Source organism: Xenopus laevis, chromosome 3L (assembly GCF_017654675.1).
Source record: "Xenopus laevis strain J_2021 chromosome 3L, Xenopus_laevis_v10.1, whole genome shotgun sequence".
Lineage (NCBI taxonomy): Eukaryota > Metazoa > Chordata > Amphibia > Anura > Pipidae > Xenopus > Xenopus laevis.
In genome coordinates, this window is record NC_054375.1 from 154,673,625 (window position 1) to 154,700,240 (window position 26,616).

General features: G+C 39.4%; 2 protein-coding genes and 3 non-coding genes across 5 annotated transcripts; 1 reads left to right on the forward strand and 4 right to left on the reverse strand.

Moving 5' to 3' along the window:
• Positions 1–568: 568 nt before the first annotated feature.
• Positions 569–5,585, forward strand: LOC108710420 (extracellular calcium-sensing receptor). The gene is made up of 4 exons (XM_018251559.2): positions 569–835; positions 2,342–3,163; positions 4,478–4,601; positions 4,678–5,585. Exons 1-4 carry the CDS (start codon positions 569–571, stop codon positions 5,583–5,585), a joined length of 2,121 nt encoding a protein of 706 aa, XP_018107048.2.
• Positions 5,586–14,771: 9,186 nt separating this feature from the next.
• On the reverse strand, positions 14,772–14,845 carry trnat-ugu. The gene has a single exon. It is a non-coding gene; the product is annotated as a tRNA-Thr (tRNA).
• A 1,191-nt stretch (positions 14,846–16,036) lies between these two features.
• Positions 16,037–16,110, reverse strand: trnat-agu. The gene has a single exon. It is a non-coding gene; the product is annotated as a tRNA-Thr (tRNA).
• An 819-nt stretch (positions 16,111–16,929) lies between these two features.
• Positions 16,930–17,003, reverse strand: trnat-ugu. Its single transcript has one exon. It is a non-coding gene; the product is annotated as a tRNA-Thr (tRNA).
• A 1,835-nt stretch (positions 17,004–18,838) lies between these two features.
• LOC108710421 (extracellular calcium-sensing receptor) lies at positions 18,839–23,626 on the reverse strand. The gene is made up of 5 exons (XM_041585665.1): positions 23,360–23,626; positions 22,186–23,001; positions 21,975–22,088; positions 21,035–21,158; positions 18,839–19,749 (listed from the first exon to the last, which is right to left on the reverse strand). The coding sequence occupies exons 1-5, from the start codon at positions 23,624–23,626 to the stop codon at positions 18,839–18,841; spliced, it is 2,232 nt and encodes a 743-aa protein (XP_041441599.1).
• Positions 23,627–26,616: the final 2,990 nt, after the last annotated feature.

The following is a 26,616-nucleotide window of genomic DNA, read 5'->3' on the forward strand; positions in this document are numbered from 1 at the left end:
TGATACTCAGGGTTCCCTGTATAACTCAGCCTGCAGCCTTGTGCCTTTATATGGTCACAGAACAACCCCTCAGTGACTTCTAATATCCTTATCATTTACAGTAGGGGGTTCATTATCCCTTATAATACATGAGTGATACTCAGAGTTCCCTGTATAACTCAGCCTGCAGCCTTGTGCCTTTATATGGTCACAGAACAACCCCTCAGTGACTTCTAATATCCTTATCATTTACAGTAGGGGGTACATTATCCCTTATAATACATGAGTGATACTCAGAGTTCCCTGTATAACTCAGCCTGCAGCCTTGTGCCTTTATATGGTCACAGAACAACCCCTCAGTGACTTCTAATATCCTTATCATTTACAGTAGGGGGTACATTATCCCTTATAATACATGAGTGATACTCAGAGTTCCCTGTATAACTCAGCCTGCAGTCTTGTGCCTTTATATGGTCAGAACCCCTCAGTGTAACATTTACAGTCGGGTACATTATCATTTTCATTAGGAGAAACCTCTGAGCATATTTACTTTTTTCACTGTAGGTTTGCTACAGAATATTACTACAGCATGCAGGCTTTGATATTTGCTGTAAAGGAGATCAACTCAGATCCCAATCTCCTTTCCAACATCACACTGGGCTTCCAGGTTTTCGACACCTGCCTGACATTAAGGAAAGCGATACAAGCCACTCTTCAGATTATGTCAGGCAGAAAGGAAATCACCCCAAATTACCACTGCTACAAAGATTCCCCCCTTGCAGCGATCATTGGTGACTCTGAGAGTACTGGATCAATTCTTATGGCACAGATTTTGGGACTGAAAAGATTTCCTCAGGTAAGTGCAATGTAACAAATTTCAGGATAGCGCCATGTTTCCTCCAATTTTTTGATAGATCAAACTTCCTAAAATGATGCAGGTTGCAAAAAAAATCAACTTCAGAGCTAGTTTTTTAACTATAGTCTCAAAATAGTCTGGCCTTCTTCCCACCTTTTAGATGCACCAGGATTACTTCTTACGAAAAAAGAAAATAACATAGAGGCTCATTTATCAACAGTCTCATTTTAGCAATTCTTGAAAATACAAAAAAGGACATACAAAAACCTCCAAAACCTCTAAAAATGTGAGTTTTAGAGAACTTCTGAAAGTCTGAATAGTTTAAAAAAAAAAAATAATAGGACCAGAGCAACTCCAATTGACTTCTATGAGACCTCGACTCCTTTTACTTACTGAAGTTTTGCATTAGAGTTTTTTTGTGGGTTTTTTGTGAGAAATTGAAAAAACACAAATTTGTACAGAAAGATACCATTGGTGAAAAAATAGAACTGCAAATGTTATTAAATAGGCCCCTTAGACATTGGATTTCACATTGTTGTCTACTTGGTTAAATCAATATTTTGAGACCCCTTTGCTTGTCTTATGACATAACTGTCAGGTACTAGTGATGGGCGAATAAATTAGCATTGCACAAATTTGCGGCAAATTCCCGCGTTTCACCATCGGCGAATACATTTTCGAATCTCCCGCGAAAATTAATTTCCTATTTTTCTGTGAAAACATTCGAAATGCTCAATTTTTTCGTGAAAAGGTTCGAATTGCTAGATTTTTCGGTGAAAACGTACGAATTGCTCGATTTTTTTGTGAAATGTTCGAATTTCACGAAAAAACTTTCCCTATCCAAGCTAAAAATATAATTTAATTGGCCCTGTACACAGGCAGCCCCTTTAGTTTGGACACCTATTAATTTCACTATTTACTTAAACAAAGTCGACCAAACTCCCGTCCACAAATTTAACTCATTTATCAAGATTTTGTTATTGAAAAAACTTTGCAACAAAATTGATTTTATCATACGAATGACACTCTGAAAACTCGACTTCATTGAATTGTTGCTGAGAAAACTCGACATTTCAAATTATTGGATGAAAACCCGGACTTTATGCGATTATCCAGCACAGAACACTATGTCAATAAACAAGTTCAGGGACATCTGCCGTTGACTTGTACTGTACATGACCTTGACAGGTTTGAGATTCAAGTTTTTGATTTGAATTCAAGTTTTTTTTCCCAGGGTAGGGGGGAGGGTCTTTTTAAGTACAGGTTGAATTCTCCTTGAATGTGATTAGCCATTTTCTAAGTTGATTATTTCTGGAGTTAATGATTATTATCAATTTTCTACCATGATTCCTTCTCCACTGCTTAAAATGGATTTTCATCTACTACAAATTCCTAACAGTGTGGTAGGGCTTACAAAATGATACAAGTATATGATGCAGGGATTTTCTTGGTGAGCATTTGCAGAAATATGATCCCTACCATGTTTTCATTCTGTTTTCATTACAGATTAGTTATTTTGCCACAAACCCTATGCTCAGCGATCGTGGCTTGTTTCCATCCTTTCTACGCACCATACCTAGTGATGAATTTCAAATGAATGGTTTAGCCCAGCTGGTGTTACATTTTGGTTGGTCTTGGGTTGGTGTCTTGGCCAGTGATAATGATTATGGTCAGTACGGGCTTCAGATGGTAAAGCAAGAAATAATACATGGGGGTGCCTGTGTGGCCTTTTCTGAAAATATTTTGACAGCTCAGCCAAATAGGAATGCTCCTCATCTTGTCCAAATCATTGCAAAGTCAACTGCAAACGTTGTTATTGTGATTACCTCTGATGTTGATTTTGTGATTGTACTGGAAGAAATATTGCGGCAGAATGTAACCGGCATCACCTGGGTGGCCAGTGAAGCTCTGGCAACTTCAGATTTACTCTCCAAGGAACGATTCAGAGAGATATTACTGGGAACCATTGGTTTGGCCATCCATAGTGGGAATTTACCAGAGTTCAGCAAGTATCTTAACAGCCTTCATCCAGTAGAACACCATCATGATTTATTTATAAGAGAATTTTGGGAGACTATCTTCTCCTGTTATTGGCCATATCAGAACACTTTAGTTACACTGCTAAACAGTTCTACAGTGCAAACATGTACAGGAAAGGAGAAGCTGGAAAGTCTACCGACTGATAAAGGGCACAGGGTATCTCTCAATGTATACACTGCTGTTTATGCCATTGCATGGGCTCTACAGAATTTGCTTACGTGTAAACCTGGAACTGGTCCATTTGCTGATGGTTCCTGTGCCTCCATCTCTACATTTCAACCTTGGCAGGTAGCAAACTACACTTTCATGTTGTTATGGTGATGCATTCAGTTGCTCAACTACTGTATGTAATAATCACTTTTTTTTTAATCAGCTTCTCCATTATATTAAAAATATCAAGTTCAAGAACACAGACCAGAACCATATATTTTTTGATGCAAAAGGGAACCCACCAGCAGTCTATGACTTTGTGAATTGGCATCTGAGCACCAAGGGAACTCTAGAGCAGACAACAGTTACAAGTTATGACTTGAGTGCCCCAGATTGGAAGACTTTGAATGTAGACAATTCTAGAATTATATGGCCCAACCAAAACAAACAGGTATTGATGATATTTATAAGGAGCTACATTCAGTTTTTCCATATCTTCCTGCTGTTATATGCTTTTTATAAGGAATACATATTCTGGCATAAAATTCTCAACATTAAAATGGAAGTGCTGTATTCCTGAACTGTTAACTATAAAAAGAAACAGGTGACTCTTAGGGAGGAATTTTCTAAACTTTTTCATGTTGGCATTTTTGTCGTGGGGAAAAATGTTTGACTTTTCCAGAATTAATATTAACTGCAATAATTCCGAAATCCAAAAATACTCAAGCTAAAATGTGTTGAAATCATGTAGAAGTCAATAGTAGATATCCCTCTTACAACTGGAAGATCTTCCTTTACTTTGTGGTGTTTGAGGTTTTAGTGTTTTTGATGTGCAACAATATTAAAAAGTCGTAATTAGACAAGTTGAAAACATCATTTTTTGCAACTTTTCTGTAACTTTTTCTTGTTCATGCTCTTTCGGTTTGGATCTTTTGATAAATGACTGACATTTGTGGAAATAAGTTTATTTATGGTTTAAAAATGAGAAAAGTTTTAGTAATTCCCCCCCCCCAATCTCTGGGATGGCCCCTTACAGACTTGTGGCGGTAGGGGGGGTTCAAGAACGTCAACTCTCAGGTTGATTAAATTAAATGGGGTACCAGTAGTTCTTAAAATAAATAACTCTTTATTCAGAGGAATAAAAAAATTTGCAGAAATATTTAAAAAAAAAACATTAAATAAATTTAGAGAATATTTTGCATAGTAGGTTAGGGTAATGTCATGGAATCCATCTCAGCTACATACGGTATTTGTTTCTACTGAAAACATATTATAATGGTTGCTATAATAAACACATTGTACTTCCTTAAATATTTGCAGCTTTTGTAAATAACATAATGTCATCACAAAGCACTTTTTTTCGAGGTATTTTACACAATTACACTAAAGTGTAATGGCTTATTGTGATGTGCAGATCATAATCTTCTGTATACCCTTATTATATTTTCTTAGATTCCTCTTTCCAAATGTAGCCCAAGTTGTTCTCCTGGATTTAGACAGATGATAGTTCCTGGAGAACCTCTTTGTTGCTATGACTGTGCTCGGTGTCCCCAGGGACATATTTCAAACCAAACAGGTATTGGCATTGTTTTTTTTTTCTTTATATTTGGCAACATCTGTATGGAGGGTTTGATAGAAATGTTGTTCTTTAGATGCTGTGGAATGTCATCCATGTTCTTGGGACACATGGCCTGATCTACATCGAATAAAATGTGTGCCGAAAACTACAGAATTCCTTTCCTTTGAAGAACCTTTGGGTTATGGCTTAACAAGCACTGTCATGATTTCTTCTCCAATACCACTTTTTATTTTGGGAATTTTTATTTGTTACAAAAAAACACCAATAATCCGAGCCAACAACTATTCCCTTAGTTGTCTTCTCCTGCTTTCCCTGTTCCTCTGTTTTCTTTGCTCTTTAGGTTTCATTGGTTACCCACAGCCTGAAATGTGTCTTCTGCACCAGGTGTCATTTGGGATGGTTTTTTCTCTCTGCATCTCCTGTATTCTGGCCAAAACCATTACTGTTATCATTGCCTTTAAAGCAACCAAACCTGGAAGTGGGTTAAGAAAATGGACAGGGGTAAATGTGTCCTACTATGTCATTGGATTTTGTATCCTTATTCAATTATTTCTGTGTGTGATATGGCTGATATTTTCTCCCCCCTTCCCTGAATATGACACGGATACCAAACCTGGAATCATCATTGTGGTTTGCAATGAAGGGTCACCAACAGCTTTCTGGTGCATGCTGGGATATCTTGGTGTCTTGGCCGTGATTAGCTTTATTGTTGCTTTTCTGGCCAGACGACTCCCTGACAGTTACAATGAAGCCAAATTTATCACATTCAGTATGTTGGCTTTCCTCAGTGTCTGGGTGTCCTTTATCCCAGCCTATCTCAGTGCACGGGGCATGTATACTGTGGCAATGGAGGTCTTTGCCATTCTGTCTTCCAGCTGGGCTTTGGTGGTTTGTATCTTTGTGCCAAAATGTTATATTGTATTGTTCAAACCCAATGTAAACTCAAGAAAACATCTCCTTGGAAAAAGAGGTCCAATGTGAACAGGTCATACAGAATGAAACACACTTTTATAATATGGTTTCTATGTCACATGATGCCTTTTGGAGAAATGAATTTTAAAAATAGCTCAAGGTTGTTGCGGCTATGGGAGGAAAATTGGATGCCAAGTTTAGTCAGGTTATTCCTTATCCTGGATAGTCTAGCAGACAGAAGTATAATATTCATTCTTCTCCAGCATTAGAATTTATAAATGTATATTTTCTATATTCCCCGTAGGGAAGAGTTGCCTTCAGATTTACAATGAAGTTCCACAGGAAATCTGAGCGCCAATGAAAAGTCATGTCCATATTAAGTTTATTGAGCTGTTGTAAACTTTTTATGTCCACATGGACACTTTTTATGGTAGATGGGTGTCAGTGAGTTTGCCTGTGCTTTTTACTCCTGCTTCCTTCCACTTCCCATAAATGTACATCTACATCCAATTTCAAATAGGTTGAAAAAAGACATGTCCGTCAAGTTCAGCCTTTTAACTCTATTTTAACCTGCCTAACTACTAGTTGATCCAAAGGAAGGAAAAAAAATTGTAGCCTCTCCAATTTACTCAGAGGGGGGAAATAAATCCTTCCTGACTCCAAAATGGCAATGGGACCAGTCCTTGGATCAACTTGTACTATGAGCTATCTCCCATAACCCTGTATTCCCTCACTTGCTAAACACCATCCAACCCCTTCTTATACCTATCTAATGTATCAGCCTGTACCACTGATTCAGGGAGAGAATTTCACATCTTCACAGCTCTCACTGTAACAAACCCCTTCCCAATATTTAGGAGGAACCTCCTTTGACGTTCCTGAGGAGTGATTATTAGCACAACAAATATTAATACATAACCAATGTTGTCTGCAAAACTTAAAACCAGGTAATTAAACTGGACAGGCCGTGGTAACATTACAAGCAACAGCTTCTGTGGAAACTGAAGATATTCTGCTCATATGACCTTGCATTGTTAATTGTGAAGAATCAGAACCTAATCCTAAAACAGCTTGGCCAGGTATAACTTCCCCTTTTATTCCATACAAGCACCTTTAGACCCACTCACAGTACAGGTCTTTTGTTAGGAATAACTCCACTAAGAATGATCTCATTATGGCTGTTCAATAAATGTTGATCATGTGTTTTCCAGGGGGGTATCCGTTTTTTTTTTATTGTTTATAGTGGAATGTGGCAGAGCAGTCTTTTTTCTAAAACTTTGCCCAGTTTTTGCTATGTAAGTACCTCTACTTCATGCACCTTATCATTTAGACCACATTGGTTGTTTAGCAGGTATAATAGCCTTGGGTATTATTGAATTCTTCTAATGTGCCCGGAATTGTTATTTTATCTTCATTTCACATGTTCAAGCTAATCTTCTATAAAACCATTGCGAGGGCAGCACCTCTCAAAATATGACTCAATCCATATTTTTCTACTTCTTTCAGTGATAAGTGTCAAAAGAATACACCATTAGTCCAAAATGGATGTAAAAGGCCATAGCTTAATTATCAAAGATTTGCTGGAAAATTATAAAATTACAGGCTTAATAAAATGAACTTGCAAACTAATAAACTAAGAATACCCTGAATGCATGTAGAGAAAAACTCCACAATGGTAGCTACCCAGAACACCTGCACTTAGATGGGCAAGTGAAAGTAAGGTAAGTTTCACTCTGAAGTAGGGATGCACCGAATAAATATTTTTGTAATTCAACTGAAATCCAAATTTAATCCAACCTATAATTTGCATATGCTAATTAGGAAACAGAAAGGGGAAATAAAGTCTCGTAAATATTTTGTGCCAGAATTTGTATGGCATTATTTTATTACTGAATTGCACTGTATATATTGTAAATAATTTATTCTACCATTTAAAAGTTTAATTTTGAGCCAATAAATTATTATTTTTTAGTTGTAATATTGATGTGTAGGCAGCGATATCAGGTAATTTTGTCTGCTCATGTGCTTTCAGAAAGTGGAACTGCTTTCAGATAAAATATTGTTTCTCCAACTCAATGTAATTTAAGGAGTAGCCACTAGGCTACTAGCCAGACTAGGATTATTACTATTGAGTGTTGTTCTCATATCTACCAGTGCAGCAGTAAAGAGTGACTGAAGTTTATCAGAGCACAATTCATACACATGACTGAGGGCACTTAGGAAATGAACAACATGTCTAACCCCATTTCCTATTTCAGAATTAAATATGAAAAAAAAACAGTTTGCTCTTTTGAAAAACAGATTTCAGTGTAGGATTCTGCTGGAGGAGCACTATTAAATGATGCATTTTGTAAACAAATATGTTTTCCCATGACAAAATCCCTTTAATAATGTGACATAAAGTCATGTGAGTTCAGGGTTTGGATTTAGTTCAGTCAGGTAATTGGATTTGGCTGAATCCAAATTCTGCTGTAAAAGGCTCAGATTCAGCCGTATCCCAAACCAAATCAAGGATTCAGCATATCCATACTCTGAAGTTGCTCTCTTGCAAAAACCAGAGAGAGGTTCTAAATATTAGGGTAGATTGTTTAATACTTACCCTGATCTTCCTTTCCTAGACAAACTCCATGGCAGTACTCAGCGGGATAGTCCCTCCCCCTGCTTCCATTAGATGGAATTATTTTTGGGGTACATGGTATCTTAGCAACAAGAACTGTGAATAGGTCCACTGGCACGTGTTGCATATAAATTAGAAACCTGCAAAAGTCTCTTAATAAAAACATTCATTTGTGCATTTCATCCATAGTGTAAATTCATATTAATATATCCAAACAAAGCTTTTAGCACAACACACCACAATGCAGTGTCTCCCCCCTGCCTGCCTCATGCTGGCCACCCCCTCCTGACACATGTTGCACTATTGGGTGCTTTATCAGAGGAGGTGTGGCTTGTGCTGGATATGTATTTTAAATACTCATTGACTTTTTTCATATACATGTTGTGGGGCTGACCACCTGGCTGCCTTCATTGAGCCATCATTACTTAATACACTTTCTAAGCCCCACTACCTGGAATCTGGATGAGTGTATTCACTAATACAGTCCTCTATAGTAAGATTTAAAAATTGTTTGTCCTGAGATTAAGGGACATGACCTTGATAAAACATTTTTGACCTTACAGTTAAACAAATCTGGTTGTGCATAATAATGCCAGCATATCTAAGAGATAGTCAAGATGCCATTCATAAAATCACCACTAAGGCTTGGAAAATGCATTACATTTGGGTAACTCTGGATGTGCAGTACTTGTATTCCCAAATAAACCATGTGGATGGTCTGAAGGCAGTAAATACATTTTTTTAACAATTTCTGCAATCTAGAACACAAATTGATTTTTTGCTGGAAGCCATCAAGCCGTCATTTAATGGCCAAATTGATCACCAGATTACAGGTACGGCTATGGGGACAAAATCTGCACCCTCATATGACTCCTGGGAGGAAGAGTACATCTTTGGAGCAGATAACCATTACGATGATGACATAGAGGGATGGCATCGCTATATAGATGATGTCATCATGGATTGGAGTGGTCCTGAAGATGACTTAATTATGGGGTGCCGTTTGTCCCAAATACATTCTGTATACAAAACTATCCCTAATACACAGAATTAATGTCTCTCATGGTATATAAGTATTTGTGACCATACAAAGATTAAAAAATATATAAAATTTCTATTAAAGAATGAAAACAAAATCTGGTTAGTGCACAAAATCATGTCAATATATCACAAACCCCATTCTGTACATTTTAGCAAAAAATCTGTCTGACAGATGTATAACCTCCATGTAACAGACGCACTTATGTGCAAAGTTACTTACAGAATGAATTATGTAAAAAAAAAACTTGGACATAATATATAGTAGTGTAGCTAACTAGTTCATGTCAAGCTAGATTTGAAAGACAAAATAGATATTTGTGACAGAAAGCAAGATTTTATAGTACAGGATTGATTCTTTCCACAAAATGAAAGCTCAGTTTCACAAAACAGATAAAATAACCATTCTGTGAAGCAACACTGTCAGTCACATTCCTGAACCAATAAGAACAAAGCGTATTGCCATATAACAAACAAGATGAGAAGTTGCCAGCTCTGCTCCACATGCTGCATCATCCCTAAGGCAAAGTATGTGGCCTGATATAGAGGTGCCCTCTAATGTCCCCTCTGCTGCATAGTAATAAACATGAACAAACATTTCCTAAAAGGGCTGCTATTAAACACTACAGGTTCATAATTGGAAATTTTTACAAAAGGCTGAGAAATATAATGCTGCACTTATAATGATTGTAGAGAAAGAAAAGTATGCAAAACATAAATATAATCATTTTAGGTGATATGGCTATTCTTATTGTAGTAACCTGCTTGTGTGGCCATTTTGGTTAAGGGCATTCCTGCTGTTTTGCCATTGTCTTATGATTCACTCCTGTTCATGTTTCCTCTTCCTGTCTAAGCTGAGAGCAATAATGGGACAGGCCACACCCACCTGCCATGTTGTAATAAATGTAGCAGAAGCAGGAGTGGAACTACAGAGGAAGCAGACTCTGCGGCTACAGGGGGGACCAGGAGGAATAGGGGCCCCATGAGGCCCTAATTCATATACAGTTTCAATAAATATTGTCAAAACATATCAACCTCTAAACATTTTGTGGGCCTGAAAAAATAATTTGCTGTTAAGCCCAGTAATATCTAGTTACACCACTGAGTCCAGAAGTTCCTGTGCTTGTCTGGCTGCTTTGCCTGAACTAACAAAGCAGAATCATTTCATCCACTACCAGCCAGTTTATCAGACATCATCTTGCAGCCTCACCCATCATTATAATTGGTCTAATATCCCTTCAATGATGTCTGACAAACTCTCAGAGTCAGTTATACGTTTTGTATATGATCGTTAGGCTCCAATGTCTCCTCCTAGCTGTAATCTTGCACCAATTAGCTTTTAGCAGTCTCTTAATAATGTGCTTAGCTATAGTTCAACTACTACATAATAGGTTTAGCCAGAGATGTGGGACTGATCATGTGCACACATATTCTGTATAGTATGATGTGTAGGTTATATGAGCAGCCATTCTTGAGTACTGTGTATAAACTAAAAGGATCATTTAGGCAGGGGCAATTTTAGGAAATCATTATTTATTTATATAGAAGCAACAAGCTGCACAATGCTTTACATTTATTTATAACAAAAGGGCTCTAATGATGTGGTCCCTTTACCCCTTTCACCAGGGCTGGAACTAGGGGTAGGCAGAAGATGCACGTGCCTAGGGCGCAAAGTTGGAGGGGCACCAGGCACATTACCTCTTCCATACCTCCCAAGTGTCCCGGATTAGGCGGGACAGTCCCGATTTGACCTGCCTGTCCTGCCGTCCTGGATAGCAGGTGAAGATGTCCCGCGTCGGATCTTCCTTGCTTCTTTGCATCGAATCAGCGAGTTTTCGGTGACGTGTATACTGCGTTTACCCGGCCACTCTGAGGGGGTGGGGCTGTACGGAGAGAGGCGGGAAAATAGACGGAGTCTCAAACTGGGGAATTGGAGTTAAGGGACTGAGAGCTGGCGCAGCGGATTGATGTGTCCGGGAGCCCTGATGGGGCCTTGCTGGGAGGACACGCCGAATGTTCTGTAAGAGATGAGAACTCTATTCTTCAGTTTATTCCCTTTAGCAGCGTCACAAAAGTCAATCTGCCCCCGCCCCGGGTTATCATGGGAAATGCTGGGAGTAATGTTTGTGCAGCTCTAACTTACTGTCCTAGCGAGTGTTACAAATCTCTGCTCCTCCTCCTCCTGCTGCTGCTGCCAGTTACTAGGAATAATAATAATAATAATGAATGCAGGGCCCTATAGGGATACAGGCCCTATAGAGTTAATCTTTTCACCATTTCCTTGGGTTATTGGGTAGAATCCCTGTTACAAAATAACCTTTACAGTGATAGGCTGAGAGATTTGATGACACTGCTCTGACTCACTCCTATATAGTGTGTGCAGGGAGTGGCCTCTTTCTCTTTTGCCTCTGGATGTGATTCCAGCTGGATGTGCTCAGGGGGACTGAGTGCAATAGGCCCAGAAGAAGTCATGTGTCCAAGTCGGGGACCAGGTAACCCCGTGAATGAGGAATAGTTACACTAGGGCAGACTTGTCATAGTCTCTCTAGGAGAGAAAGGCAGAGAGGTGAAAGAGAAAGAGCAGCTGAAGCTCCAACAAGGATTTGCAGTAGGGGAGGAGCTTCCCAGAGGCTCTGTGTGTTGCCTCCAGTCAGGGACCTCAGTGAAGAGGGACTGTAGGGTACAAGCTGCTTCCTGACAACTTCCAGGAGGGAAAGGTTGTACTGCATTTGCCTGTGTACTCTCTGTGTGAGCCTGCCTTGTTCTGTGTGAACTCTCAATATGCTGTTTTCCTCAACTCCTGCGTGACTACTGAAACCTGTGCTCATTTGCCCTTTTTGGCATAATAAACCGTTCCTGATTGTTAAGAACCTCCTGGCGCCCAAGTTGTTTTGGTGTGCACAGTAGCCTGGGGGGGATGTAGTTGCACTACACCATAGAGGGAACACTTCCACTTAGCGAAGGCCCTGCCCTGGGTGTAAGTCGCGTGTAACCCATGCTCTAGTGTTCTAGCTGGTGAATTAACCCCGAGTGGCCCAAATAGGTGTTACATGTGCATGTAGCAAACTATTGTTATTTGTTTATAATCGAACAATCTGAGGCATGGAGTGCAATGGCCACTGAAAACATTATATATTACGTTAACCTGTAGCCTGGGACTGGGATATTTGTGTGCGTCTGTGAGTAACTGCCTCCTGCTTGGGGGGGGGTGGATTTAGGGAGGGGGGTGCTGTACAGCCTGCCAGGAAAGGGAGACTAGAGTCCTACTGTGTCAGTTACAGTGACAGTGTATTTACTATACTGTGTGTGTTACTGTGGGTGTGTGTTACTGTACTGTGTGTGTTCGTGTGTGTGGGTTAGTATGTGTGTGTGTTAGTGTTTATGTGTTTTGCACTACAACTTTATACATCACCGTAGTAGGGACTGCCATACAGCTCTCCCTGCCCATATAAAGTGATACGGCTTATTTACAATTTGTAAAATGAACATGGTAATTAGGGGGTGTGGCCACAAAAATGGGCGTGGACAAAAATTTTTTGTCCCTCTTTTGATTTTTAAAATGTTCGGAGGTATGCTCTTCTGCGGATTCCCCCTAATTCTGACCCCCATCTGCACATGCGCGCAGGCAATCTCAGCACCGTGGGTGCTCCTTTACTCTCCTCTACTCATGCGTGTGTATACATCATCTGTGCATGCACTGGTCTGTGCATTCGTATGCGAGTGTTTGTTCGCACGCGTTTGTTCACCCGCACGCATGTGGAGAGGGGGCAACATAGTAGGCTGGGTTGCTTAGGGCGCACAGCCAACTTGGCCCAGCACTGCCTTTCCCATTAGAGCTGGTCGAGGTATTTTCCTTAGAGTGAGTTCAGAATTTTTCAACAAGACTGTGCTGCTGAACTCCATCCGCCTTTGGGTCATTTAGCTGTCTTACTGAGCCACATATGTCAGATTAATCCGTATGGGAAAACTTCACCCATGGATAGTCTCTGCTCATTCCCTGTAGCCGCAGGGTCTACTTCCTCTGTAGTTCCAACCCTGCTTCTGCTACATTTATTACAACATGGCAGGTAGGTTATTGCTCTCAGTTTAGACAGGAAGAGGAACAGGAATGAATCATTAGACAATGGCAAAACAGCAGGAATGCCCTTAACCAAAATGGCCACACAAGCAGGTTACTACAATAAGAATAGCTATATCACCTAAAATGATCATATTTATGTTATGCATACTTTTCTTTCTCTACAATCATTATAAGTGCAGCATTATATTTCTCAGCCTTTTGTAAAAATTTCCAATTATGAACCTGTAGTGTTTAACAGTAGCTCTTTTAGGAAATGTTTGTTCATGTTTATTACTATGCAGCACAGGGGACATTAGAGGCGCCTCTATAGCAGGTCAGATACTTTGCCTTAGCCATGTGGAGCAGAGCTGTCCACTTCTCATCTTGTTTGTATATGGCAATAAGCTTTGTTCTTATTGGTTCAGGAATGTGACTGACAGTGTTGCTTCACAGATTGGATATTTTATCTGTTTTGTGAAACTGAGCTTTCATTTTGTGGAAAGAATCAATCCTGTACTATAAAATCTTGCTTTCTGTCGCAAATATCTATTTTGTCTTTCAAATCTAGCGTGAGATGCACTAGTTAATTACACTATTATATATTGTGTCCAAGTTTATTTTACATAATTCATTCTGTAAGTAACTTTGCATATAAGTGCGTCCGTTACATGGAAGTTATACATCTGTGAGACAGATTGCTTGTTAAACTGTGCAGAATGGACTAACCAGATTTTGTTTTCATTCTTTAATAGAAATAAGTCTTTTGTATATTTTTTATCTGTGTATGGTCACAAATACTTATATACCATGAGAGACATTAATTCTATGTATTAGGGAAAGTTTTGTATACAGAATGTATTTGGGACAAACGGCACCCCATATGCACATATATGCCGATGGCCTATATACATATTTACACACATACTGTAAATGCATACATGTATAACTCTTTCATAGTACACTTACACATTATGTTTAAGAATTCATTATGAAGGTATTGTCTTTCTTAGGCTAAGAATATGATCTTCAGATGATGGTAGGCATCCTAATCTTATGCATACATGGAGAATATTGCCCCAACATCAGGGTTTTTTTTGACAAGGTCTCACTTGCAGATAAACTCCAGACATTAGTCAAAGAAATGCGAACCACATGAAAGGTCGATGTTAATTGAAGCACATTTGTGAGCTCTGCATTCCAGTTCATGGCAAAGTCTTGGTTTAGGTTTGAGCCTTGCTGCTTGGCAGGTGCCAGCAATATTCATTTGCTGCAAACCAAATCAACAACCCAATCATTTCCGCTTCTGTTACCAAGGAATGCCAGCCACCATGCAACATTTTACATTTTCTAGCTGTCAATACAATGCTGACTGAGTCTTCAGCTGCAAGCTTTCCATTCAAGCTTCTGCAAGATTAGCTACTTTCTCATGTTCCGAGAGTGCAAGGAACATCATTCGGAGAAAGAATGAAAAAGTGCCTCTAATAGTGATGTAGCCCAGGCACACTCTTGCTGACCTGGCCGTGGCTTAAGCAAAGGAGTCAGGCAATGCTGAGAGTCAAACTCAGGATCTCCTGTTTACAAGACAGGCGCTTTAACCAACTAAGCCACAGCGCCTGCTTGATGACTGTGTGGCTGCCGGCAGAAAGAGAAATAAGCATGCTGATGCCCTGTGACTTTTTGTTCTCTTGCCTGCAAATTCAGAGTGTTACAAGTCAAAAATGGAACTCTTTGTTCAAGGTCAGCTAAAGGGAAACCTAGAAGCTCCTCGACAATGCCTTCAAATTGGCACTTGAGCAAGCTTCTGCTTGTTTGCCCCTTGCTTTGTAGTTTTCCAGAGGTCATTTTGGTTGGACACTTTTATTTTGCCCACCATCATCCACTGGAAAGCTGCTAGTCAGCGATATTGCAACCAAAAGCACCTTTGCTTGGCTGCAGCTTACAGAAATGAGGCACTGTTGAGACTTGAACTCAGGATCTCCTGTTTACTAGACAGGCGCTTTAACCAACTAAGCCACAGCACCCAAGTGTGATGAGTGCCCAGTGCAACAAAGGAGAAATGCATACATGGAGAATTTTGCCCGACCATCAGGGTTTTTTTGACAAGATCTTACTTGCAGATAAACTCCAGACATTAGTCAAAGAAATGCGAACCACTTGAAAGGTCGATGTTAATTGAAGCACATTTGTGAGCTATGCATTCCAGTTCATGGCAAAGTCTTGGTTTAGGTTTGAGCCTTGCTGCTTGGCAGGTGCTGAGAATGCTCATTTGCAGCAAACCAAATCAACAACCCAATCATTTCCACTTCTGTTACCAAGGAATGCCAGCCACCATGCAACATTTTACCTTTTCTAGCTGTCAATACAATGCCGACTGAGTCTTCAGCTGCAAGCTTTCCATTCAAGCTTCTGCAAGATTAGCTACTTTTCTCAAGTTCCGAGAGTGCAAGGAACATCATTCGGAGAAAGAATGAAAAAGTGCCTCTAATGTAGTGAAAGAGAAATAAGCATGATGATGCCCCGTGACTTTTTGTTCTCTTGCCTGCAAATTCAGAGTGTTATAAGTCAAAAATGGAACTCTTTGTTCAAGGTCAGCTAAAGGGAAAACTAGAAGCTCCTCGACAATGCCTTCGAATTGGCACTTGAGCAAGCTTCTGCTTGTTTGCCCCTTGGTTTGCAGTTTTCCAGTGATCATTTTGGTTGGACACTTTTATTTTGCCCACCATCAACCACTGGAAAGCTGCTAGTCAGCGATATTGCAACCAAAAGCACCTTCACTTGGCTGCAGCTTACAGAAAGACAGAGATGAGGCACTGCTGAGACTTGAACTCAGGATCTCCTGTTTACTAGACAAACGCTTTAACCAACTAAGCCACAGTGCCCAAGTGTGGCCACTGCTTAGTGCAACAAAGGAGAAATGCATACATGGAGAATTTTGCCCAACCATCAGGTTTTTTTTTACAAGGTCTTACTTGCAGATAAACTCCAGACATTAGTCAAAGAAATGCGAACCACATGAAAGGTCGATGTTAATTGAAGCACATTTGTGAGCTATGCATTCCAGTTTAAGGCAAAGTCTTTGTTTAGGTTTGAGCCTTGCTGCTTGGCAGGTGCCAACAATGCTCATTTGCTGCAAACCAAATCAACAACCCAATCATTTCCGCTTCTGTTACCAAGGAATGCCAGCCACCATGCAACATTTTACCTTTTCTAGCTGTCAATACAATGCCGACTGATTCTTCAGCTGCAAGCTTTCCATTCAAGCTTCTGCAAGATTAGCTACTTTCTCATGTTCCGAGAGTGCAAGGAACATCATTCTGAGAAAGAATGAAAAAGTGCCTCTAATAGTGATGTAGCCCATAGCAACCAATCAGATCTTTGCTTTTGTTTTCTAACTTGTAGGCGACGGTTTAAATCTAGTTGTCGATTGGTTGCTGTTGGCAACATCTCCGGCGATGTTTGTCTCCAGTGTTAATAAAGAGGCCCATAAATGACCAAGGCCACAGTTCTCCACATTAATAGAACGTGGCCCTTGCTTGGTAGGCAGGCAGGAAGGGGTTGTACTGTAGTTTGAAAGCAAAAGCGCCCGGACTTTAGAGGGAAAGTGTGCTATGACAGGCATGCAAGCACAAAAAAGGGGAATGGCTGCACTGTCAAAGTCACACTCTTGCTGACCTGGCCGTGGCTTAAGCAAAGGAGTCAGGCACTGCTGAGAGTCGAACTCAGGATCTCCTGTTTACAAGACAGGCGCTTTAACCAACTAAACCACAGCCCCTCCTTGACTGTGCAGCTTCTGGCAGAAAGAGAAATAAGCTGATGCCCCGCTCCGTGACTTTTTGTTCTCTTGCCTGTAAATTCAGAGTGTTAAAAGTCAAAAATGGAACTCTTTGTTCAAGGTCAGCTAAAGGGACACCTAGAAGTTCCTCAACAATGCCTTCGAATTGGCACTTGAGCAAGCTTCTGCTTGTTTGCTCCTTGGTTTGTAGTTTTCCAGAGGTCATTCCGGTTAGACACTTTTCTATTGCCCACCACCATCCACTGGAAAGTGTTGATAATTTTATTGCTATGGTCTCGTTATATGGATAAGGCTATTTCTTTCAAATCTTTTTATTAGATAGAAAAACAGCATATACTTTTCTCATAACAAAGTTTTTTATGCATTCGTACATGTAGAAAATGTGTATCCTCCTACGCAGAGGGGATTATAGCCATAACATACAAATGTCTTGAGAGTGAAGGAAGAGCAGCGGCTTCGGACACTCCACATAGTGACACATCGGGAAACAACATATAGCATAAGTAAAGAATACATATTGAAGAGGATAAGGCTATTTCAAATAGAATGAGGTTTATTGAGTTTAACAAAGAATATTTAATAGCTTTGCTTTGGGAAAAAGATCACGTTACACCTAAGTATAACCTGAGGCTTTTGCCAAAGATACTCCCCTTTTCACTAGCTTTTATAGATTAAAATACACACACATAAGTTATATAACTTGAACCCTCCCAAAATGTTGGAAGAGGACTGAATATTCTTAGCTACAGATAGTGCACTGAAGATAGTTTCCCTCTTACAACTGTCCCTCAGCCTTGCAGTTCTTTATCAGTTAAAAGCAGACACAGGGATGACCTCAGCAATAAAGAAAACACTTCTGTAGAAGGGGCCTCATCTAGTATTTGCCGACACTCTGAATTCTGTCAGTAACTTACAAAGTGGACTCTCATCACAGGGTGTCATTAATAAGAGAAATAATCCTGCCTGCCTTGGGCATGTGGTTATTGCTGAGTCAGAATGATAGGGGCATTTGTTATTAGACTTTATTATTCTTGCACTCTGACACTTAACCATTTGTCCGTCATTGGAATAGGCTGTTCTCATATAAATATGGTCATATAAAAAATATATTATCAAAAGCTGCTAGTCAGAGATATTGCAATCTATAGCACCTTTCCTAGGCTGCAGTTCACAAAAATGCAGAGGCAAAGCCCTGCTGAAACTTGAACTCAGGATCTCTTGTTTACTAGAAAGACACTTTATCCAACTAAGCCATAGCAGCCATGTACAGCATTTGCCAAGTGCAACAATTGAGAAATGAGTACATGGAGACTATTGCCCCAACATCAGAGTTTTTGACCAGGTCTTACTTGCAGTTTAACTCCAGAGATACTTTTTCAAGAAAGTGAATGATAAGAAAGGTTGATCTATGCATTCAAATTCATGACAAAGTCTTGGTTTAGGTGTGAACTTAGCTCCTTGGTAGGTGCCAGCAGTGCTGATTTGCAGCAAACCCAATCAACAACCCAATCATTTCCACAGGTCCGGAATGAAATTTAAAAGAGGTCCTGGCACTTGAGATCCACAGAGGACCTCACAGCCCAATAAATAGTGAATGTCTATGGAATCTTACAGTAACCCCTCTGGCATTTGCAAGAACCAACAGATTACCAGCCCGGGCCTTCATTTCCCCTTCCGTTACCCAAGAATGCCAGACACCATGTTCCATAAGTTGTATCTTAAGGTAATTTTTTAATAAAGAAAAATTTTAAAACATGTGAACAAAACAATATGCAATATTCCTCTTTTATTTTTTCATGTTTACAATTAATATATTATTGTGCCCCTCTGCCTTTTCCCATGAGATATTCTTTTGAATTCATTTTAGGCCTGAACAATACAATGTAACATTTGGGAACAAAGATACAGATCACCACAGCCCAACTGGAAGATAAAATGGCAAAGACCTCCATTGCCACAGTATACATGCCCCGTGCACTGAGATAGGCTGGGATAAAGGACACCCAGACACTGAGGAAAGCCAACATACTGAATGTGATAAATTTGGCTTCATTGAAACTGTCAGGGAGTCTTCTGGCCAAAAATGCAACAATGAAACTGATGGTAGCCAAGAGACCAAGGTATCCCAGCATGCACCAGAATGCTGTAGGTGAATGTTCATTGCAGTTCACTATGATGATTCCAGGTTTTGTGTCAGTGTCAAGTTCAGGAAAGGGACGAGCATATATCATCCACAACACACACAAAAATAACTGAACAAAGACACACAATGTAATGAGGCAATAGGACACCTTTACCCCTGTCCACTTTCTTAACCTGCTGCCTGGTTTGGTTGCATTAAAGGCAATGACAACAGTGATGGTTTTGGCCAGAATACAGGAGATACAGAGAGCAAAAACTGTCCCAAATGCCACCTGGCGCAGAAGACACTGTTCAGGTTGTGGGTAACCAATGAACCCTAAAGAGCAAAGGAAACAGAGGAACAGGGAAAGCAGGAGAAGGCAGCTAACAATATAATTATTGGCTCGAACAATGGGTGTATTTTTATAATGAATAAAAACACCAAATATCTTAAGCGGTATTAGAGAAGAGAAGATGGTGATGGCTGCTAAGCTGTACCCCAAAGGCTCTTCATAAGAAAGGAACTCTGTAGTTCTTGGTAAACATTTTGTATGTTGTAGATTTGGCCAAGTATCCCAGGAACATGGCTGACATTCATCAATATCTATAAAAAAAAGATTTCATCGATTAGAATTTTTTGGGGGGACCCATCACCCCAAAAAAATATTCAAAATCCTATTTTATCACATTAGTCAAGCAAAATGAACTTCAATTACATGATATAGATTATTTGAATCTTGTTTCCTTCAGTTTGGGAATTCATAATTATAACAAGCAGGCAGGAGCCATTTTGTGGACACTGTTATTAAGACAAGGCTTGTATCATCTCAGAATCTTGTTTGTGCACCAGAATGGGGGACCTGATGTCCATCCCCATGTCCTGGCTACACAATTAAATGGAGAAGAGAGAGGGAATGTGTGGAAAGCAGTGACATGTAGGAAGTGCTGAATGGAAAGTGAAAGTAATTGCCTAAGGCATAGAGGAGGGGCAGACAATATTTGATTGACAACTGATATTTTTAAATGAGCTTACAACAGCTACGAACATTTTAATAAAAAATAGAAATTAGATTTCATGTTTAATTTGAAAAGAGCTTTTATTACACAGCTTTTTATGTCTGGGTGACAGGTCCACTTTAAGAAATATTAAACATCTTTCTAAGCATTTTGAACCTAAAAAAGAAAAAAAAAAGTACGGAAATCCTCATTTACACTGCATATATTTTTCAAAGGAATCAAAAACAAATTATTAAAGGAATGGAACCCTTTATTAAAATGTGCTCCAAGGGAACTTTGAAGTATATAACAATGTGATGTTCTTCTAATACCTATGCATTGCCCCTGTGTATGTGACTCAATCCTGGTTATCGAAATACAATAAATATCTGCTTCTTTGGCCTCCTCACCAAACAAATTGTCCCTTTTTGACCATCTTTAACTGTATATAAAGTAAAGGTGCCCATACACTGAGAGATCCGCTAGTTTGGCAATGTCGCCAAACGAGTAGATCTCCCTCCGATATGCCCACCTTGAGGTGGGAAATATTGGGCTGATCCGATCGTGGGCCCTAGGGCCCAACGATCGGATCCTAACGATGCCTTAATGGGCGCTCGGATTGCGGGACCGCATCAACTAATAGATGTGGCCGCGATCCGACACACGGGCCAATAAGCTGCCGACACGGTCTGTCGGCAGCTTTTATCGGCCCGTGTATGGCCACCTTAACATGTTCACTCTAGTAATGAATTGGTATGGTGCAAATGTTTCCTAATCTGTGCTAATTTCTGTCCCTTTTACACAAAATACACAGCCTTACCTCCTCTTGCAGTTTTACTACTGCGTGCAATGTGGTTGGTTTTAAAAAAGGAAGGAAACATAGTAAATTATACCTGATTGGTTGGAAATTTGTCCCTGAGGGCACCGGGCACACTCGTGGCAGCAAATGGGCTTCCCTGGTACAATCAACTTTCTATATCCTGAAGGACAACTTGTGCTGCATTTAGAAGAAGGAACCTACATAAATCATAAATGAATTAGAAACAAATCAAGTGCTTGAAGTTTAACATTTCATACTTTTACTTCTATGTGGAGGCTTATTTATCAACATTTTCATTTTTAGTGGATCTAGAGGTTTTTGAAATCATGACTAAACTCACTTTATCTAAAACCACGAATGTCAATTTATTAAAAACATATTAAAAAATCAAACTAAAAAAAATGGGAAAAAGTTACAGAAAAGTCACTAAAACAATGTCTTTTTTATGACTTGTCATCTATAACTATAACTATGACTGTAATGTCACACAATTTTTTTTAACCCAATTTCGAATTGAGTCAGCAAGGCTATTAACTTCTTCAAATAGGTCAGAGGACCTTTGCCATTGACTTCTACATGAGCTCGGCAGGTTTTAGGTGGCAACCTATTGAATTTGAGTTACTTCCAGGGTAGGGGATGATAAACCTCAATCTAGAATTCAAGTTGGTGGTTTTAAACTCTTGTGAGTTTCAATGTAGAGCCTCAATGTAGGTTGACAATCCACATAGGGGCTACCAAATGGCCAATCGCAGCCCTTATTTGGCACTCCAAGAACATTTTTCATGCTAGTGTTGCTCCCCAACTCCTTTTACGTCTAAATGTTGCTCACGGTTTCTAAAGGTTGGGGATCCCTGGATAGAGAGCATTCACACATTGTTTTTCCATCTCTCTTCTCATACCTGTCTGTCACTGTATCTCCAAATAATTTCAGAGCTGTTTACATTCAATATTTTTCCACTGGGGGCACTCAGTTCATATTTTCCTACTGTAACTATGTCCATTGACCCCCTTACACTCCACTGCCAATTCACAATATCATAGACCACTGGTGGATTCCCCTTTGCATCAAACACAATTTGGCTCCCGTCTTTCGTTGTGAAGTTTACGTTTTTTACATAGTGCAGAAGCTGTTAGAGGTTAAAACAAATGCAATGAATGAAAAGGTCATTAAAAGCTTGTAAATATATGTATATATAGATATAAAAGTAACAATTTCTCCCTTACATGCCAAGGGTGAAATGAAGAGATATTGGCACAGCCCCCATGATGGAATGGTCCAAATCCAGTTTCACAATAAAGTAAGTTATGTAAGGACCAGGCAATGGCATAAACAGCTGTATATACATTGAGGGATACTCTGTGATATTCTTCAATTGGTAGGTTATCCAGTTGTTCCTTTCCTGTACAGGTTGTGGTATTCACCATCCACTGAGATAAATCTGTCTGACCTGGCCACTTACAAGAGAAAGTATGCTCCCAGAATTCCTTTACAAACGGGTCAAAAAGACTGTTGTATAAGTGAAGGCTGTTGAGGTACTTACTGAACTTTGGCATCTTACCACGATGGATGGCAAAACCAATAGTTCCTAATAAAACTCTTTGATATCGCTCCTTAGAAAGCAAATCTGATGTGGCCCAAGCTTCACTCGCTATCCAGATATTTCCGATCACATTTTGTCTTAACAGTTCTTCCACCACAATCACAAAATCTGGTTCAGTTGTGATTACAACCACAACTTTTGCAGTTGACTGTTTAATAACATTTACAAGGTGAGGAGCATTTCTATTAGGTTGGCCAGTCAAGATATTCTCAGTAAAAGCCACACAGGCACCAGTATTTAATATTTCCTGCTTTGCCATCCGTAGTCCATATTGACCATAGTCATTATCGTTGGCCAAGAGTCCAACCCAAGACCAACCAAAATAGGCAACCAGCTGGGCTAGGCCTTTCATCTGAAATTCATCACTAGGGATTGTACGAAAAAAGGAAGGAAACAAGTTCCGATCACTGAGAATAGGGTTGGTTGCAAAATAACTGACCTGGAAAAACAAGAACAAAGAACTTCTCTTATTTATGTGTACAGCCTTATATTGTACAGCAATGTAGAATATATAGACACTTATTATTATAATTAAAACCTGAAATAAGAAAAACTCACATATAATTTCCAAAAAAACAGAGGTGTTTAATAAATATGCTTTCAATCGAGGGTAAAAACTCTAGAGTCTAATTGCTTTTTTTCTTAATTGCTAACATATTTATGGAAAATGTCCTCAGATTTGAATACATTTGCACCTTACAGCTGATTTTTTTACATTAACTTTAACAATGCAACTCATTGTTAATATTTTTGAGAAACTGAAAACAAGTATTGAAATTAGTGTTGATTGTATTTACCTGTGGGTATCTGTACAACCCAAAAATTTGGGCCATAAGAATGGATCGTGTGGACCCAGAGTCACCAATAATTCCAGCAAGAGTTGACTCTTTGTGGCAGTGATAATTTGGGGTGATTCCCTTTCCTCCTGAGAGCATTGAAAGGGTTCCATATGCTGCTCCTTCTATGGTCACACATGTGTCAAAAACCTGGAAGCCCAATGTAATATTAGGGAGGAGCTCAGGATCCGAGTTAATCTCCTCCACAGCAAATATCAGGGCATGCATGCTCTGGTAATACTCAGTCGCAAATCTGGTATTGAAACACAAAAGTTAATAAAAAAATGAGTTTGTTTAAATTTCAGTGATGACTGTAATCCCAATTATACTTTAATAATGTTTTTAATATTTTTGTAAGAGATTATAATTATTAATACTGCCGTGCTGTCACGACCGGCAGCCATACCAGAACAGGTGCCAAGTACACTGGTCTCGTCTCGGCTTCACCAGTAGTGTGACCACCGTTGGGCTTCGGGAGGAGCCCTCAGCTTACTTGGGTGCCACCTGGACTTAACGAGGGGTACAAGGCGAGATGTTATGGCTAGCAGCGGGGCATGGCAGGTAGATAGTCTTTTGGGCCGAAGGTCACGGTACAAATGGAGCAGGCAAGAGAATCGTCAGACAGGCAGGGTCGAGGCAGGCAGATATCAAGAATCGTCAGGCAGGCAAGGGTCAAACCGGGTAATCAAACAGATGGGGTCAGGCAGAAAGAGTAGTCGAGATGCAGGCAAAGGTCAGGATTCGGATATCAGAATAGTCAGGAACAGGCGGGGATCAAAACCGGAATAACAGATACAAGTTTCACAGGAACAGACAGCACAAGGCTTCAGGAACCACCAGAATTAAGATTCTATCACGGGCACTGGCTGGGAGTAAGAATGGGCCTTAAATACCTCCAAATTTCGCGCCAAAACGTGCCCAATGCGCGTTGGCGTAATCGCGCCAGCGCGCCTGTACCTTTAAGAGGCACGCACGCCCTAGAAAACCAAGATGGCGCCGGTGCTGGAGGCCGGAACAGGAGCGCGGCGGCGTGGCGGCCGTCCACGCCGCCGCACCACTAGACCACCAGGTAATTTTATTACACGTGCACTCTAACCTACATTATTCCATATTATTATTATTCCATAATATTAGAGTTTCTTATACCAATGAACTTGAATGCACTCCAATGGTGTCTTATTTAAGAAAAGACTCGAATAGGAAACGATTCAGCGAGTTTGGGTTGTGAAAACAAGAAACTAAAATTGATAGAGTTTTTGGTGAGAAAAAAGCTTGAATCGCTCGAATTGATCGAGTTTTTGGGCAAAACACTCTGAAAGAAACACATAAATCATGAAGGCTATTTTAATCTTCAAATAGTTCAAGGGACCTCTGACATTGACTCCTACATGACCTCGACAGGTTTTAGATTCAAGCTATTTTCAGGGTCGTGCGTATAATAAAGGGCGTATAATAAATCTTGAAAAAATCGAGTAAAACACAACTCGAACCTTAATAAATTAAAGAAACAGTAATCTACAAAAAAAACCTAGATCCTTCTCATTTAAGGAAACTCCCAACACATTGCCATTTAGTGTATAACTTGCATTTATATTATTTTTGCCAAAGTGCATAACCTGCATTTATCAACATTGAACCTCATTTTCCAGTTTGCTGCCCAGTTTTCCAGTTTAGACAAATCACTGTGCAAAGTGGCAGCATCCTGCATGGAACCTATAGTTCTGCAGAATTTAGTCTCATCTGCAAAAATAGAAACAGTACTTTCAATGCCCACCTCCAGGTCATTAATAAACAAGTTGAAAAGCAAAGCACCAAGGACAGCGATAGAAATATTTTTAGAATGATACATTATTATCCTTTATTGATAGCACTTTTTCCAGGTGGTCCCTATCACAGTCACAGTAGGGGCAGGTTCATCAGGAACCAATAAATCAGCCAGTATGTTTTTGGAGTATGGAAAGAATCCAGAGTACCCAGTGGAAACCCAAACATCTATCTATCTATCTATCTATCTATCTATCTATCTATCTATCTATCTATCTATCATCTATCTATCTATCTATCTATCTATCTATCTATCTCTCTATCTATCTATCTCTCTATCTATCTATCATCTATATCTATCTATCTATCTATCTATCTATCTATCTATCTATCTATCTATCTATCTATCTATCTATCTATCTATCTCTCTATCTATCTCTCTATCTATCTATCATCTATATCTATCTATCTATCTATCTATCTATCTATCTATCTATCTATCTATCTATCTATCTATCTATCTATCTATCTATCTATCTATCATCTATCTATCTATCTATCTATCTATCTATCTATCTATCATCTATCTATCATCTATCTATCTATCTCTCTATCTATCATCTATATCTATCTATCTATCTATCTATCTATCTATCTATCTATCTATCTATCATCTATCTATCTATCTATCTATCTATCTATCTATCTATCTATCTATCATCTATCTATCTATCTATCTATCTATCTATCTATCTATCATCTATCTATCATCTATCTATCTATCTATCTATCTATCTATCTATCTATCTATCTATCTATATCTATCTATCTATCTATCTATCTATCTATCTATCTATCTATCTATCTATCTATCTATCATCTATCTATCTATCTATCTATCTATCTATCTATCTATCTATCTATCTATCATCTATCTATCTATCTATCTCTCTATCTATCATCTATATCTATCTATCTATTTATCTATCTATCTTAATTTGTATTTATCTATAATGTCTCTATAAATTCACCATAAAAGTGTTACTTACATCTGACATTTTAGCACTGGGGGTTTACTTGTGAAGTCAATGTCCATGTATTCCCTGTCCAAATGAACCATAAATGTTCCACCTATAACAATATCGCCAGAACGACTCAGATATCCAGTAATTTCCCTACTGGAGAGGTTGCAACCAGCTCTGGGCTCAAAACAAACACACACTTCGATTGCTAATGTGTAAAATGAACATGACACAAAGAGAAGAAGCCTGAAATCTCTGTAGAACATCTGATCCATACAGAGTCATGGGCTGAGGTAGAAGAGATGATTCTGTCAGTGTCCTTGTTCTGAGTCACTTATAAATAACTGCACTTGTCATTACAGGCTGCTTTTATACATTTCAAGGATAAGTAGGCCTATGGGACTGATCATTCAGTTAAATAGTTTGAACTGC

Coding starts and splice junctions, on each gene's coding strand:
- LOC108710421 (XM_041585665.1), bottom strand. CDS start 23,626: ATGCATGCCCTGATATTTGCTGTGGAGGAGATTAACTCGGATCCTGAG. Junction 23,002..23,359: donor GGTTGTACAGATACCCACAG/GTAAATACAATC, acceptor TTGTTTTTCCAG/GTCAGTTATTTTGCAACCAA. Junction 21,159..21,974: donor TTGTGAATTGGCAGTGGAGT/GTAAGGGGGTCA, acceptor TGATTTATGTAG/GTTCCTTCTTCTAAATGCAG.
- LOC108710420 (XM_018251559.2), top strand. CDS start 569: ATGCAGGCTTTGATATTTGCTGTAAAGGAGATCAACTCAGATCCCAAT. Junction 3,164..4,477: donor CTACATTTCAACCTTGGCAG/GTAGCAAACTAC, acceptor ATATTTTCTTAG/ATTCCTCTTTCCAAATGTAG. Junction 4,602..4,677: donor ACATATTTCAAACCAAACAG/GTATTGGCATTG, acceptor GTTGTTCTTTAG/ATGCTGTGGAATGTCATCCA.